General features: G+C 46.3%; 1 protein-coding gene across 12 annotated transcripts in view; it reads left to right on the forward strand.

Moving 5' to 3' along the window:
* Nucleotides 1–7,120: 7,120 nt before the first annotated feature.
* MYO15A (myosin XVA) overlaps nucleotides 7,121–15,423 on the forward strand; it is a 34,436-nt gene continuing 26,133 nt past the window's right edge. For 11 of the 12 annotated variants that reach the window (XR_005559722.1, XR_005559721.1, XR_005559723.1 and 8 more), the window contains exons 1-17: nucleotides 7,121–7,165; nucleotides 7,372–7,438; nucleotides 8,151–8,264; nucleotides 8,703–8,864; nucleotides 8,945–9,058; nucleotides 9,679–9,737; nucleotides 9,900–10,023; nucleotides 10,720–10,815; nucleotides 11,312–11,443; nucleotides 11,712–11,837; nucleotides 12,292–12,369; nucleotides 12,862–13,016; nucleotides 13,348–13,393; nucleotides 13,606–13,730; nucleotides 13,923–14,040; nucleotides 14,358–14,533; nucleotides 15,249–15,333. Coding sequence is in view for 9 of the 12 variants with exons in the window: in XM_039367915.1 (XP_039223849.1) it covers nucleotides 8,187–8,264; nucleotides 8,703–8,864; nucleotides 8,945–9,058; nucleotides 9,679–9,737; nucleotides 9,900–10,023; nucleotides 10,720–10,815; nucleotides 11,312–11,443; nucleotides 11,712–11,837; nucleotides 12,292–12,369; nucleotides 12,862–13,016; nucleotides 13,348–13,393; nucleotides 13,606–13,730; nucleotides 13,923–14,040; nucleotides 14,358–14,533; nucleotides 15,249–15,333 (1,674 nt within the window). In the remaining 3 variants the exon portion in view is untranslated. Of the gene's footprint in view, nucleotides 7,166–7,371; nucleotides 7,439–8,051; nucleotides 8,265–8,702; nucleotides 8,865–8,944; nucleotides 9,059–9,678; nucleotides 9,738–9,899; nucleotides 10,024–10,719; nucleotides 10,816–11,311; nucleotides 11,444–11,711; nucleotides 11,838–12,291; nucleotides 12,370–12,861; nucleotides 13,017–13,347; nucleotides 13,394–13,605; nucleotides 13,731–13,922; nucleotides 14,041–14,357; nucleotides 14,534–15,248; nucleotides 15,334–15,423 lie in introns of those variants that run through there. The other variant, XM_039367913.1, reaches the window with a different exon arrangement.

Consider the following 15,423-nt stretch of genomic DNA (forward strand, 5'->3'; position numbering starts at 1 on the left):
TGTCTGGTTATAACCAGGATTGTTATGGGAGGCATCAAATGGAAGAAGGATATGGGCCTTATGATGAAGACTATGATGAGCAGGACCCTTATGGATACTGCAGTGACAATCAAGATTATGGACCTTCTTTCCATTATCCACCTTATGAACCTTATGAGGATTTTAGCGGTGATTATGAAGTAGAAGGTGGTCCATATTGGACTAGAGAATTAGAACATCCTGATAATCAGGAGGATGTTTACTGCCAGCAGGACATGAATGATGGTGACCAAGAATGGGCCTCCCAGTCTTCGTACAACCCATACGCCTGTCTGCTGGACAACATAGCTGAGATGGAAAAAGCAGACAGAGCGGAGACTGAACCAGAAGATGATCCCATTGCTTTCTCCCATTCTTCTGTTTCTGAACGAGAGATGGGAGGAAAGATGTCTGCCACAGCACCATTGAACAGGAAGTTCCGGCTTTTCCCGAGGCCCCAGGTGAAGTTGTTCGGCAAGGAAAAGCTTGATGTCCCCCTCCCACTTTCCCCACAGATTTCCCTGGCTTATTTGGATCATGAGGAAGAAGGCATCATTGAAGAAGAAGAGCAGGAGCCTCTAATTTCTCCATTTGCCCAGTTTGATGGTCAGTATTTGGAATCTTCTGGGTCTCAGGAGACTTTTTCAGAGTTGCTCCCTCTGAGCAAGCTTCAGAGGTCCCACAGGAACAACTTAAGTAGAAGGAATGGGGGTTGGGATGCACATCACATGAAGCCTCATCTTTCTCCAAGAGAGTGTGGGAGCCCTCTGGGGCAGTTCCTACAGCAATCCATCTCTCAGCCGAGACCTATTCTGAAGCACCATGAGAACTGGGGAAGGAACCAACCAGGCATGCATGAGTCCAACAGTAGAACTCTGTCTCCACGGTTTGGGAAGAAGAGTCCTATGGAGTCATCTTCTCTGCCTCCAGGGATGCCTTTTGAAAAACCAAGTTGCACTTTCCCCCCCAGCTCTATTAGGCAACTTAGGGGTCCAGGGAGACACCACACTATTCTCACACCTTCTCAAACCACAGTAGCAATGCAGGACGCTCTTCACAAAGAGTTGCAAAGCACTCTCCGGTCAAATTTCAATAGAAAGTCACAGCAAGACCGCAGGTTTTCACAGAGAAATGCCTCATGGTCAGCAACTGGACATCAAAATCCTTCCTTCAAGGGGAAGAGTCCACATATTCCCATGTCTTCTCCTTCTCAGAGAACAGCCAAAGAAAACCCAGTTTCATCAGGGGGATGCAGGACAGCCACTATGGAAAACTCATCCAAAGACTCCCTCTTCCAGGCACCTCCTTCCTCTTACCCATCAACACACAAGCGTTTGGGAAGTCAACGCAACCTCTCATCTTCTAGCTTAGCATCTGTTAGAAGCCTGATGGACACCCCTTTCAGTCGTTCATTGTTTCATGTGTCCAGCACTCCAGAATTTCAAGATTCTGCCAGAAATAGGACCTCTGGAAGGTTTGTCCCAAGAAAATTCTATAATCCCACCAGCAGGAGTTTGAAGTCTCCTCCATCACCTCAACCATCCCGTAGGCATTTTGGATCTCCTCCCATGCCCAGTCACTTACAGTCAAGAAGGGCAGTTCATCAGGTATCTATGGACGCTGCGGGAAGCCTACCCCAGGCTTGGAACAGGCAGGCTGAGCCGCCAACGAAAGCAGTGAAGCCATTAATGAGAAACCAGCATCTGAGGCAGTTTGGCCATCGGTCCCCAGTTTTATCTGCTAGGGGTTCTCCTCACATGCTTCCTCGTCAAGGAAGTCACAGAATCAGCATTCCAGAGTCACCCCGAGGGTCATCTCCTTATGCCCAACTTCCCTTTGAAACTGGTAGACCAAAGGAAGCTCAGTCCCAGCCCCAGCTAAGGTGGCTTTGTGCCTCAGAAGAAGGAATAGCAACTCCTTGGAGTTCCTCACCCAAGATGGGAGCTACGAGAAGCTTGAGAAATGGTTTCAACTTGCCCCAATCACCCACTCGGGCTCCAAGCCCCCACAAGGACTTCATTCAGCGCATTGGACAGCCTCTGGTGGGAATGGCTCAGCCTGCTTCTGTTCAGTTCCTTCCTGGAGAAACAAGAGGACATTTAGAAGATGAGAATCCATATCTTGCAGAGTTGGGCCCAGAAGAGTCTGAAGCTTTTTTGAGGCAGCCATTTCCCCAGCATTCTCCAGCTGCTATTGCATCAATGAAGCAGAAGACAGAAGCCATGCCTACCAGGTCTTCTACTCCTAAAGTGGCACGTAAGCTCTTGGGTGGGCATTTGTCCTGCACCATCCCTGGTGATAATCCTGGCAATTTGAGGAGGCCCAATCTCAGCCCCTTGTCTCAAAGAACAGTTTCATTCAAAAGACCCTACACTGTGGAAGAAGAGGGCTCCCCTTTGGCCAGACCACCTTCCTTTTGCGGCCAGTATAACAAGCCAAGAAGACCAGATTTTGCCCCCGGATCTCCTGAGCTTCTAGAATATGAAATGGAAGGCAGCATAGGGAGATACGCAGTGGTGATGCCCCAAGTCCAACCGATGGATTCTTCTCCTTGGAGAAGGTCCCGGAGACAAAACCAGCCATGGTCTGAGTATCACACGATGAAGATAAATGAGATGTATCCAAATGAATGGACCTCTGAGAAGCTCTTCCAGCACCCTCCAGCAGAGAGTTTTAAGGCTCAGGATGTTCATCGTGGAGGAGGGAGAGGGAATGGGGTGTTCTGGTACCTGACGCGAGGAGCATCTGGGTCCAAGAGCGAATATGAAGAGACCAACAAGAACTGGCAATGCAAGGTAATCGAAAGAGTCCTGGTCTGCTGGATGTTGAAGAGGGACAGAGGGAATAAGAGATTGGAAAGCAGAACTGGTGGGGGAGTGAGAATTGGAGGAGGTCCCTTTGAATTCAATTTCTCTTGAATTTCTGAGTTCTGGGCTGTACATGCCCTAAAGCAGGGATCCTCAACCTTGGCAACTTTAAGACTTGTGGACTTCAACATTCAAAGCTGGCTGAGGAATTCTGGGAGTTGAAGTCCACATGTCTTAAAGTCGCCAAGGTTGGAGACCCCTGCCCTGCTCTGCTCTGGGGGACCTACACAACGCCTTAGATCAAAGACACCCAACATGGCCGGTTGTGTGCATAATATCCCCTTGTAACCTAAGAGCAGTATGCAAATGGGAGAACATTGAGCGGAGTTGGAACTGGAGGGGAGAATTAATTAGAGAGAAGCAGCTGTCTGACTCCTTGTCTCCCACGTAATGGAATGAGTCACTGTTTAATAGCCAGCCCACCATGACATCCAGTTGAGGTGTGTTTGCTTGCTGTCAAGACGTGGCCTTTGCAGGCGCAAAAGGCTTGTTTGGTCACCACCTGCAGACCCTCCGTCTTTTCCTAGGTGGAAGGAATGGCAAGGTGGGCAGGAAAAACAGGCTGGTATGGAAGGGGGCTTCAGCCTAAGTCAGATCCTCACCCGTGCCATAAAATGTCTTCAGTGATGCTCAGCTGCTGCCAGCTCTTAGCTGAACCTCCCTATCAGGGTGGCTGGGGAGATACAAAGGGGAGGGGGAAGGGATATTTTGGAGGCCTGTCTTGACTTTGTCTTCCTACCAACTTCTAGATGCACTGCATTCACAATTTGCACTCGGCAGCCAATCCAGGAGAGGCGAGCCAGGACGGTATGGATGACTTGACCCAACTGGAGTAAGTATTGCAGGGCGGGTTCTCATTGGAGAGACCGAGGGGTGCTGTCCACCCTGAAAGTTGGAGAGCCATGTTTCTCAAACTTGGCAACCTAACAATGGGTGGATTTCGACTCCCAGAATCCCCCAGCAGCACATACACACAGGTACCCTGTGCATCTTAAGGGATGTTCTTTTTGCTGTTTACTGTAGTATTTTGGGGTAGGCGGGGCAAAACTGAACCAGGGATTTATGAATAGGAGGGAAAACCATTATGAGAGCATCTTCCACTCCTTCATCTGAGCGGGGGGGGCGGGGGGGCTTAGAGCCCTGCTCCCTACGGGCTTTAGGGAGCAAAGCTTCCTTGCTCTCCTGTCATTTCCTCCCGTGCCTTTATCAGGTTTTCTCCCTGGAACTGCTGATGGCAATATTTATTTCCCGTTTCTTAAAGTTGTCCTATGTTCAGCCATGTTTGTTCTCTCTGCCACAGAGACCTTCAAGAAAGTGTGGTCCTGCAAAACATCCAAAGGAGGTTTGAGCGGGGACTGATCTATGTAAGTTGATCATTTTCACATTTGCTTCCTGGGTATTGGAAAAAAATATCTGGAGTGATGGGAAGGGTTTGGCTTCAAACCCCAGCTAAGCCACAAGATATCCTGGGAGGACCAAACTTGGTCTTCCTTGCAGCCTTGTAAGGACGGTGATCAAACTGGAGTTAGAGAATTTGGCACGTGAACAGTGGTCTTTTTTTCTGCAAGAAAAAAAAGACTCAAATGTTCATTTTTGCGTTATGTGGAAAGTAAGAGAGATGACATTGACAGAGATTTATTTATTATTATTTTTATTTATTAAACATATACCATTCATCTTGCCAGAGGCAACTCTAGACAGATATATGCAAAATATGTTTGTCTTTTGACAAGATCCTCTTTCTTACTCTCTGTTACTAATAAATGCAAGCTTAAACAAAATATAGATGTTAAATTGAAAAGTTCTGGAAGGTTTTGAAATGTTGCTTGCTTTTTGTAAGTTCTCACCTTATCTTTTTCAATGTCTGTTCATCAGCGTAGGAATTGTCTAAGTCAGACTAAACCAGGAGTTTATTCTTAGGTATAGAGCATGAAGTCATTGTGTTTGGATTCACACAGAGCACTAAGTTCTCCATAATTTTGTGGGTTTTGCTTTCCCTAACATGTGTTCTCTGTCTGTCTGTCTCTCTCGCTTTCTTACACACCCATACACAACTTGTTCCTCTTTCTCTCTGCCAGACCTACATAGGTAGCATCCTGGTGTCAGTGAATCCTTACAAAATGTTCAACATTTACGGAACAGACCACGTCCTGAAGTATGAAGGCAAAGCTTTGGGAGAGAACCCACCGTGAGTCTGTCACTGGCTGCAGGGCTGATCCGGAGGGTGTTTCAACCAGTCCTACAGAAATGGGGACAGTTTCATTACACTGGACTCTTTTGACAGCAAATTCTGACTCCTAGTGGCCATGAGGATGTTCTTATGATCTTCTGTGGCTCTGGAAAGGCTGACTGTGTGCTTGTTGAAATCTCAGAGGTTTGGATGAATAATATCTCTCTCAACCAACCAACTAGTGTCTTTCAGGGGATTTGCAACTACAATTCCTATCATTCTGGTTCTCTGCTTTTATCGGTTAGGGCTGGGAATCCAAAACAGCTGGAAAGCATTAATGAATGGTCTTCCCTCATATATTTTTACTTTAATTGGCAGCGATTGTCTAAGATTGCAACTAGGTAGAACTACCCGTGCTGGGGTTTCTATATGTGGTTCCTTCCATATGTTTCTATAAAATGTCACTTGTGGGGATGCTAGCTAGAAAGACACCAGTTTGACTTGAGAGCAACCTGCTCCCTGTTTTAAAGACAGCTTGAAACTTCCTTCCTTCCTTCCTTTCCTCTGCAGGCACCTTTTTGCAATTACTAACGTTGCCTGCAGCAAGTTGAGAGATGCCAAACTCAACCAATGTATCATTATTAGGTGAGCTCTGACAAACTGGCTAAAAAGAGAAAGAGAATCCCCCCCCCTTGTCTTTTTTCAAGTTCGGTTCCTTAAGCTGTTGAGATGTTTCAGGTGGGCTCAGGTGTCCTTGCTGTCCTTACATTCCTTCCGTCTGGTTGCTTCCAGTGGAGAAAGTGGATCGGGCAAAACCGAGGCCACCAAACTGATTCTTCGTTACCTGGCAGCCATCAACCAGAAACACCTTGCGACCCAGCAGGTAGGACAGAAGGGGGGCCAGAGGCCAGGAGGCTCAGCCAAAGCTCTGGTGCTCACCTCAATGGATGGGTGGTTGGAGGGGGAAGAGCCCTTAGCTTTTGAAGACCTGCTATTGCTTCCCACTTTCTGTCACCATGCTGTTCTTGATGCTTCCCTAGATAAAGGTAGGGGGCGGTTGCATGCTCTTCATCAGGTTTTAATTTTTCCAGCATCGGTTAATGCAGTGCTATTTGCATGGACTCAACTGTCTAGGGATTAGTTTGTCTCTCTCTCGTTTTCCTACAAGAATGAGGGCTTCCCTCTGAGTACTTAGTAGTCCATCGCCATTCCTTAGCAGTTGATTTAATGAACCAGGATGGCAACTTCCTCCAAATTGAAGGGGTTAAGCCTCAGCTCCAGCCTCTCCTACATGATTTGGTGAAATGCAGGAAAGGATCTCGGGGCCCCAAATTCAGTTGTTGCTCAGAGGTAAAGCTACAGAAAATAAATATTCTGATTTATTCACTTTCACACCGCTGGTCCCTCTCTCTCTCTCTCTCTCTCTCTCTCTTCTCTCTGCCCTGTTTTTTATGGGGCATTCAGGGGTTTTTCTACATTTCCCTCTGGTGCTTTGGCAGGCTGGTTTTTGGCAATTAAATAAAAATCAGGCTGATGTAACAATCAGAGATGTTGAAGAGGTTTACAGACATTACGTGCCTCTAATTGATCCTATTCATAGGTCCTTTCCATTTTATTGCTTCCAATGGGGATTTGCAACAATTGCTCCTTAATTGCCCTTTGGCAAGGTTTGCCCTTTTTATAGGAGAAGAGGACTGAGGAATTTATTTCTCATTAGGGATTTGCTCCTCTTTTTTAAAAAAAAAAAACACACAATCGGGCTCTCTTGCTAAATAAAAATGCATCCTCAAAAGCAACAGGAAGAACCAAATCATTCAACTGCCTCGGCCCAGGAACGGGAAGGATAAAGTGAATTGAAGGAATGGTTTGGTTTGATTTGATTTCATCTGAATTGCTCCTGCATTCATCTGCCTGTGGGTCTGGAGGTTTTCATATATATCCACGCCTTCCTTAGTGCTTTGACCTTTAGATATGTATTGCTCTTGTATTTTATCTGCCTGAGTCAGATTCTCGAAGCGACCCCTCTTCTGGAATCATTTGGAAATGCCAAGACTGTGCGGAATGACAACTCCAGCCGATTTGGAAAATTTGTGGAACTCTTCCTGGAGGAGTAAGTAAACCAATGCCTGGATCTTCCCACCATATCCCACCCCCCACCCCGCCTTACAGCCTCTCTGTTTCTTCCCACACAATCCTGCCTTCAGGGGCCCTGCATAATATGGATAATCCTCAACTCACAGTCATTTGTTTAGAGACTGTTTGAAGTTAACAACGGCACTGAAAATGTGACTGACTTGAGCTGTTGTGTTTCTCCAGCAATGGACTGATCTGTGGTGCCATCACCTCCCAGTACCTTCTGGAGAAATCCAGAGTCATCTTTCAGGTGAGGTTTTCTTCCATTCTTGGGTTGACATAGCGACTCTAGCAAAGCAGGTGAGAACTGCAAAACAGAGGATTGCCCTGTTCCTTTTTAAGAATCACAAATGAAACCTTTGGAAGAAAATGAAGGTTAGCATTTGCAGGGAGCTGGTGTGGAAAGGGCCTCTCTCCAGCTTGAACATGTTACAAATATTGCATTGGATTAAGCTGACAATAGAATAGAATAATAGAATAACAGAGGTGGAAGGGACCTTGTAGAACATCTAGTCCAACACCAAGCAGGAGACCTTATATCGTTTCTGATGAAGCTGGTTACTTTGATCCTTAAAAATTAACTGAATGGTACTGTTGGTTGCACACATTTGTCCAAACTAGGATGATTGTCTATGGAAGGAATGAGAGATGGATTAGATTTGGACAACAGTTGAACATGTATTAAATAACAGATGGATTTTTTTCTGGCAATAAGGAAAATGGTAACGATCCCTCTAGCATTATGAGCTGAGCCCTCTCAATAAATGATTCCTTTTAAAAGAATTCTCCAAGAGTGCTTAGAAATATCAAGTCAAGTGTAAGCCTGTGTATTTTTTAATCTATTTTTTCCTTACTTTCATTGCTAGCCATTCTGGATTTTTGCACATGGAGATTAAAATATCTTGGTTTCTGACTCATAATTATTCTTCACATCCATCAGTCTTGTCTGACTCTTTCCCTAGGCCAAAAATGAACGAAACTACCATATCTTTTACGAGATGCTAGCTGGTCTCCCCACACAGCAAAAGCAGATGTTTTGTCTTCAAGGGGCAGAAACCTACTATTATCTCAACCAGGTATGGAGCTGAGTGAGAACTCCTCGTAGTTATTTCTTCATGATGATGCCTTTGACTTTCAATTTCTGTTTCTTCAATTTCTCAGATACGTAAAAGGTCCCCAAAGTGGCTTGGATCAGGTTCTAAAAAAAAAATTACTTTCTCAGAGACTTCTCATGAGATGAAATGGAAAAGGAAAAAAGAGGGGTGAATTCTTAAAATCCAGGAGAAAGGAGTGAACTAAAAAAAAGTGGGCCTTGATCTAGGTTGGGCCAACTAATCCTTATTTTCTGGGAAAAGTCAGTATTGGTCACCTCCTGCCAATTGTCTCAGGACACTTAAGCAGAAGAAGATGATGGCTCCATTGGACAAGAAGATATTTGTTCTGGATTCTCCTGCCATTAAAGGCACTAGGCACAGACTGTTGGGAGTCAAATGTTTTCCTGCTGTCTTCCCCAGGGAGGCAACTGTGAGATTCCTGGCAAAACGGACCTAGAAGATTTTCATCGGCTGCTTGACACCATGGAGGTCTTGAATTTCAGCCTCCAAGACCAGGACAGCATCTTCCGAATCTTGTCTTCCATCCTTCACCTGGGGAATGTCTATTTTGAAAAGTATGAGGTAGGAGGCAACATTGGATGTCGGGGAGAGGATTCCTTATTCCAAGGAAAGCTGTTTGAGCTTGATTTGGGTGCTTGCAGACCGACTGCCAGGAAGTGGCCTCAGTGCTGAGCGCCAAGGAGATCCGGGTCGTGGCGGAGCTGTTGCAGATCTCTCCTGAAGGCTTGCAAAAGTCTATCACCTATAAAGTGACGGTGAGGGAGTGAAAATCTAGACATGCACACACGTACCAAAAAAAAAAGCAGATGCTGTCCTCAGTCTGTAATGAGATCCACACTGAGTCCATAACTCATTTACAACATCTTGGGTAGTTCTGGTGTTTTGTTTTCCCCCAAGTGTTGTTTGCAAGAAACAACACTTTCAGAACCAAAAGGGAGCAAGTGGAGTCAGCACAGGAAGTTGGAACAAGCTTTGAGATGGTCCATAGCAAGGAGGACTGGAGTCTGTTGAGAAGGTCAGGTCTTGCCATCAATGGATGGAGAAACTGCTCACCACAACCCCTGAGTTGAAGTCCCACTTTTTGAGCAAATGGGGAAGTTTGGAAGGTCCCGTAATTAGCCAGGGACTCTTTTCTGCCCACCCCAAAGCTCCAGTTCCCATTTCCAACCTTTGTAACTCACAGTCATGAGACTCTTATGACTACTAGCACTAAAGGCCCTCTCTTTGGACATGAAGATATCCTTTGGTAACTATTCCACAGTAAGAAAACTCCAAAAGTCCCATCCAATGATACCGCTGTGAAAACATTTTAGAGTGCTGGTGGGTGTTGGGAAGGGAAGACCGCCATCTTGCTTCTTCCTTTGCTTTTTGATAGGAAACGATGAGGGAGAAGATTTTCATACCACTCACTGTGGAAAGTGCTGTGGATGCCAGGTAAAGAGAGAATGGAGGAAGGGGAAAGGGAGGTATGAGGCCCAGCTTGGCGCCCTAGATTGGAGACCACCATGCTTACAACAACATCAGTGGCCTGCATGGGTCCTTCCAGTTCTGATGTTCTGCCTTGTGGGTGGTCTTCCTTTAATCCTCTCTTCTCAGAGATGCCATTGCCAAGATCCTTTACTCGCTGCTCTTCAACTGGCTCATGGACAGGCTCAACAAGCAGATGTGCCCCAAGCAAAACACCCTTTCAGTTGCCATCTTGGATATCTATGGGTTTGAGGTGAGGAAGAGAGAGTTAGGCTAAAGAGACACCTTGGGGCGCTCTGTCCTGCACCTCGAGGAAAGAGACAGAAAGAGAACGCAACCAGGAGATCATTTGGAACCTTCCTCTTCCGATTTACAGAGGCCGTAGTTCAGGGTTAGGCGCCTTCTGCCACTGAGCCTCAAGCTGGACTTCTAGAAAATTCCTGGATTGTCCTCTTTTCTTGCAACGTCTTTGCAAGTTTGGGCCCTTTTCTTAGATCATTCCAGCTTGCTAATGAAGGTCAACAATTCTGCTTAAGGACCAGTCTATTTTTGTTCATGGTTCCTTGCATCTAATATCTGATCTGATGAAACACGTTGCTTGCTGGGTTAATTTATTCGGTATATGACTGCTGAAGACTGACTCCTTAGAGCAGGGATAGGCAACCTTGGATCTTTTATGACTCGTGGTCTTCAACTCCCAAAATTCCTGAGCCAGCATGGCTCAGCTTGGAATCCTCTCCCTTTCCCCTCATCATGGCTGGCTCAGGAATTCTGGAAGTTGAAGTCCTCCAGTCATAAAAGAGCCAAGGTTGCCTACCCCTGCCTTAGAGCTTTTGGGACCGAATAAAAAGCACGCAACCAAATTCTAAAAACAGCAAAAACGATCCAGGTTGGATGACTGAAGCTTCTCAATTCCTTTTTCTCCCTCCCTCTTTGCTTTTTCCCATAGGATCTTGGTTTCAACAGTTTTGAGCAGCTGTGTATTAATTATGCCAATGAATATCTCCAATATTTCTTTAACAAGATTGTCTTTAAGGAAGAACAGGTAAGACCAGGAGGAGCCAAAGCCCTTGAGATTTTAAAGGCTGCTGGTTGAATCAGATTTACCACCAGCTTTGTGCAAAGGAATCTAAAACAGAGCTGGCATTTTATTTGGTGGCTCTCTGCTTTAGGTGAGAAGCCAGGTGACCCCCTTGGAAAATGTCCCACACAGCAGAGTGCAAACAGCAATACAGTTTTTGAAATAGATCCTCACTGTTTATGGTCAAGAAGTAACTGAAGCCTTTGAAGGGACGGCCATCCCCAAAGTTCTTAGAACTTCGGGAAACACCCTTCATGGGAAAGATTCTGCTTTGGAGGTGAATCAGACTTGGCCAGCTGGACCTGCATTCCGGTTGAGGCCGTTTCTTGATCCTGCTTTTCATGAAGGTTATTTAGCAAAGCGGCAGCAGCTTTTTGTTTTTTTGTTTTTAATCAATGATGCATCTGCTGCTGTGGTTATGGACAGCAGGGGCTCACTGCGGCTGCTGTGTTGTCCTCAGGAAGAATATATCCGTGAGCAGATTGAATGGAGAGAGATTGCTTTCACAGACAACCAGCCCTGCATTGAGCTGATTTCCCAAAGGCCTCACGGCATTTTGAAGATCCTGAATGACCAAAGCAGTTTCCCTCAGGTGATGTGGCCTCCACTGGCTTGGTGCAAGGCGGAATTCGGGAATTAATTGAAAGAAAGGCTTCCTGCCTCTGGGAAGCCTTCTACCCAGCTTCAGAAGGACTTTGCTCATAGATCCCCTAAATAGTATTTGCCTCCCAAAACTTCGTCATAAGTCCTGAGCAGGGGAAAGGTCTTCTCCTTATGAGGAGGGTGTTCCTTCTGAGCTTGGAGATAAGTCAGTCCGAATGTCTTGGGGGTGATTTATGATTGTGGCTCCATCTTTCTAGGCTACGGATCACACATTCCTTCAGAAATGCCACTATCATCATGGCTGCAATCCCCTCTATTCCAAGCCAAAAATGCCAGTGCCCGAATTCTCTATCAAGCACTATGCAGGAAAAGTAACCTACCAGGTGAGGAGGGAGGAGGAGGAGGAGGAGGAGGAGGAGGAGGAGGAGGAGGAGGAGGAGGAGGAGGAGGAGGAGGAGGAGGAGGAGGAGGAGGAGGAGGGCAACGACGACATATCTGCACCATCACGTGTCCAGGAAGGTTTGGGAGGAGAATCTTGATTTGTGAAATCTCAGCAACCAGTTTTGGTGCCATCAGCTGTTTCCATTACAAGCTAAGAGGCTGAGCACTCAGCTTTCTGTCTGCCATCCGGGCTGAACTGTCATCCTGCACAATATGTTCCATCATAGCAGCCTAAGGAAAATGGAGCTGGAAGCCAACATTCATGGGCAACATCCAGCTGAGAAATGAGCCATGGTTTGTTCAGCCTTCTCAAGCCGGGTGCCACCGAGAGAACTTGGGACGTCGGCTACTGAAATTCTTGATGGTGACTCACTTTCTCTTCCTGCTTGCTCCTAGGTGCACAAATTCTTGGATAAAAACTACGACCAAGTTCGCCAGGATGTCCTCGATCTTTTTGTCAACAGTAAAATCAAAGTAGGTGCTTAAACTGACCTCTCAGTTGGCCCCGATTCTTCCAGTTTGCACAAGTTTAAATGTTTACCTTGCAATGTTTGGAAAAGGGAGAAGGAGTGACATGTCATTAGAAACAAAGAAATAAATATGCGTGGGGAGAGGTTTATAAGACACATAAAGCAGCTTATAGTCTAACATAAACTATTAATAATTGCAGAGCAATAAATCCACCCTTATTATTAATCCTGGTTTGCCTAAATGTGATGAACATGATGGTGATTCTGATTTGTCCAGCAACCTAGCAAATTCCTTCTAGATTATTAAAGGATCTTGGCTTAATCCTTCTTTCCCAGTTCAGCCCACCTCCCCAAATCCCTGAAGAATAAAATAAATAGGGGAGGGGAGATATTCACCTACAAGCTTCTTGGAAGAGGCTGGGATCCCGGTGGGCATGAAGGAATGAGCAGTGATGGAGCCATTTCTTCCTCCTTATCTGCTCTGCTCTCGGCTTAGATGGTCGCCAGCCTCTTCTTCAGCCACGCTCAGTTGGTGGCTCAGCAGAGGACCATGATGGGAAAAAACAGCACCAGCAAACGGAAGTACAAGCCCCAAACGGTGGCTGCAAAGTTCCAGCAGTCACTTCTGGACCTGGTGGAGAAGATGGAGAGGTATTTGAAACAGGACTCCAGTCTTAATGTCAATTAATAGATGCAATGTGGACACAAGACCTCACCTTCAGAGGCTGTGCTCCATCCCTGGAGCTTTTCAAGAAGAGACTGGACAGCCTCTTGTCTGAAATGCTATAGGGTCTCCTGCTTGAGAAGGGGGTAGGTCTAGAAGACCTCCAAGGTCCCTTCCAGCTCTGTTATTCTATTTTTCAATTTCCCTTGCTTTCCCAATAGAAAGCTCTGGCACATTTGGTTTCTTTTTCAAGGGGTTTGTTTTGCTTTATCCTCAAAGCAATTTTGCTCAGCCATTTATCTCTTTCTCTCTCTGCAGATGTAACCCTTTCTTCGTTCGCTGCCTCAAGCCCAACAGTAAGAAGGTAGGGAGGACTCCATGCTATCTCTCTCCTGGTCCTGTTTTTCCCAGATCAGGCAGTTCCTATCCCTATTCGTTTGAGGATAATGTATATGTCCTTCTCCATCCTGCCCATCAATTGCATTTTAACTCAACTGTCTCTTTTGGATGCACAGCAATAAGTAGATTATTACTTGTTCAACAACTCCTCCTCCTCCTCCTCCTCCCCCCCCCCAGGAACCAGGACTGTTTCAGGCTGATACAGTCAGCAACCAGCTACGATCCTCGGGAATCCTGGAGACCATCCGAATCCGCAAGGAGGGCTTTCCTGTCCGGATCCCATTCCAGATCTTCATTGACAGGTGCAGACAAGCCCTCTGAGATCCTTGGTCCAAAGCTATAAGAGCTCCGGGGCCCTAGATCCAAGGGCCAGAGCTGAGGAATCTTTGTAGACCACGAGGCTCAGGTGTCATGCCAACATTGCAGCATGGGAAAAGCAAGTCCACCATATGATGGCTTAGCACTTCATCCCAGTCCAATCCGTGTCTCCTCAGGTACCGTTGTCTGGTGGACATCCGTACTGACATCATCCCGGATGGGTGGAATTCTGTCGGGGTGCTGAAGAAACTGTGCCCAGTCACTCCAGAGATGTACCGCATTGGTACTACCAAGGTAAAACCGCAATTGTTGATGATAACTTAAATACAAGAAGTTATAGAACAAATAGTAGAGGGACGCTGCACGACGGGGTCCCTGATCTTTAGAGAAGGGCTTGGTGGATTCTTCTCAACTGATTCTGCTCACAGTGTGTCTAAATGGATCTGGACATGAAGAGCGGCTGTTCAGGTTCTCCCATGGCAGGTCTTCTCCATCACCAGCTGTTCTACTGGTCACTATGAAATGGTCATGTAGCCATAGGAACAACTTGACATTACCTGAATCCCCATATTTTGCCTCTCCTTCACCTATCCTTCCTCTTCCTCCTCTAGCTCTTCATGAAGGAAAACATCTACCAGCATCTGGAGGCCAAGCGGGAACAGATTGTCCACATGGCAGTGGTGACCCTCCAACGTTACGTCCGTGGCTTTTTGATCAAGAAACGCTTTTATGCCTTACGCTGCAAGATAATCCTATTTCAAGCCCGGGCACGGGGTTATCTTGTCAGGTGCTGAGTTGGACTGTCCCTGAGGGTCTTGGGGGGGGGGATGCTTGTGGACGGGCTTGAATCGAGCCTCTGTCATGTGTGGACCAGCCTGTCATCACTGAAAGGCTTTTCAGAATTAATATTCTAATCCGGAATAAAGTCTAATTCTCTGCCCAGTCAACCAAATATTTGCTGAAAAACACTTGTAGGATCTTCTAAGTTCCTCCTGTCTTTGGGGTTAACAACTTAGGGATCTCAGAAAACTCTAAGATGCATTTCTAGCTGAATTCTGAACAGATTCAACCACTCCCACTGATCATCTAAAAGAACATGCCCTTTCTACTCCCTCATTTTAGCACAGCTGGTGAGGTGGGTTCCTCTGAGAAAGAGTGACAGGTTTAAGGGCCATTCAGGTGGACTTCCTTAACTTAGTAGGAATTTTGAGGACTTCCCCAACTTGGTGTTCTCCAGACATGCTGGAGTGCCTCTCCCATAATGTCAGCCAAGATCCCAACAGCCTTGCTGGATGGGGTGAGATGATGGATCTCCAAAACCTCTGCAAGAGGTCATGTGGGCGAATGTTCCTCCCACCTTCTCCCTCGGATATAGATGCCATCCTGGTCTGTCTGTCCATTACTGTGTTTTGATTTGATTTTTTACCCTGGGTAGGAGAAAATGTTGTTGAGACTTGGGGTGATCTTTCCCACCTCCATCCCGGGGGTTTCCCATCCTGCAGGCAAAAATATGGGAGGCTGCGTCAGACGCTCATCAAATTCAGGTGCCTGGTACACATCTACCTGAACCGCAGGAGGTATCTCAAGGTGCGTCTCTGGGGGCTCTGAGTGCAAATCGGGATGCGGGAAGAGGATTTGGGAGAGAGGGATTTTGTGTTAGGCATTGCGTAATAAATT

Source organism: Crotalus tigris, unplaced genomic scaffold, assembly GCF_016545835.1.
Source record: "Crotalus tigris isolate CLP2741 ecotype Arizona unplaced genomic scaffold, ASM1654583v1 scf7180000020608.1315917, whole genome shotgun sequence".
NCBI lineage: Eukaryota > Metazoa > Chordata > Lepidosauria > Squamata > Viperidae > Crotalus > Crotalus tigris.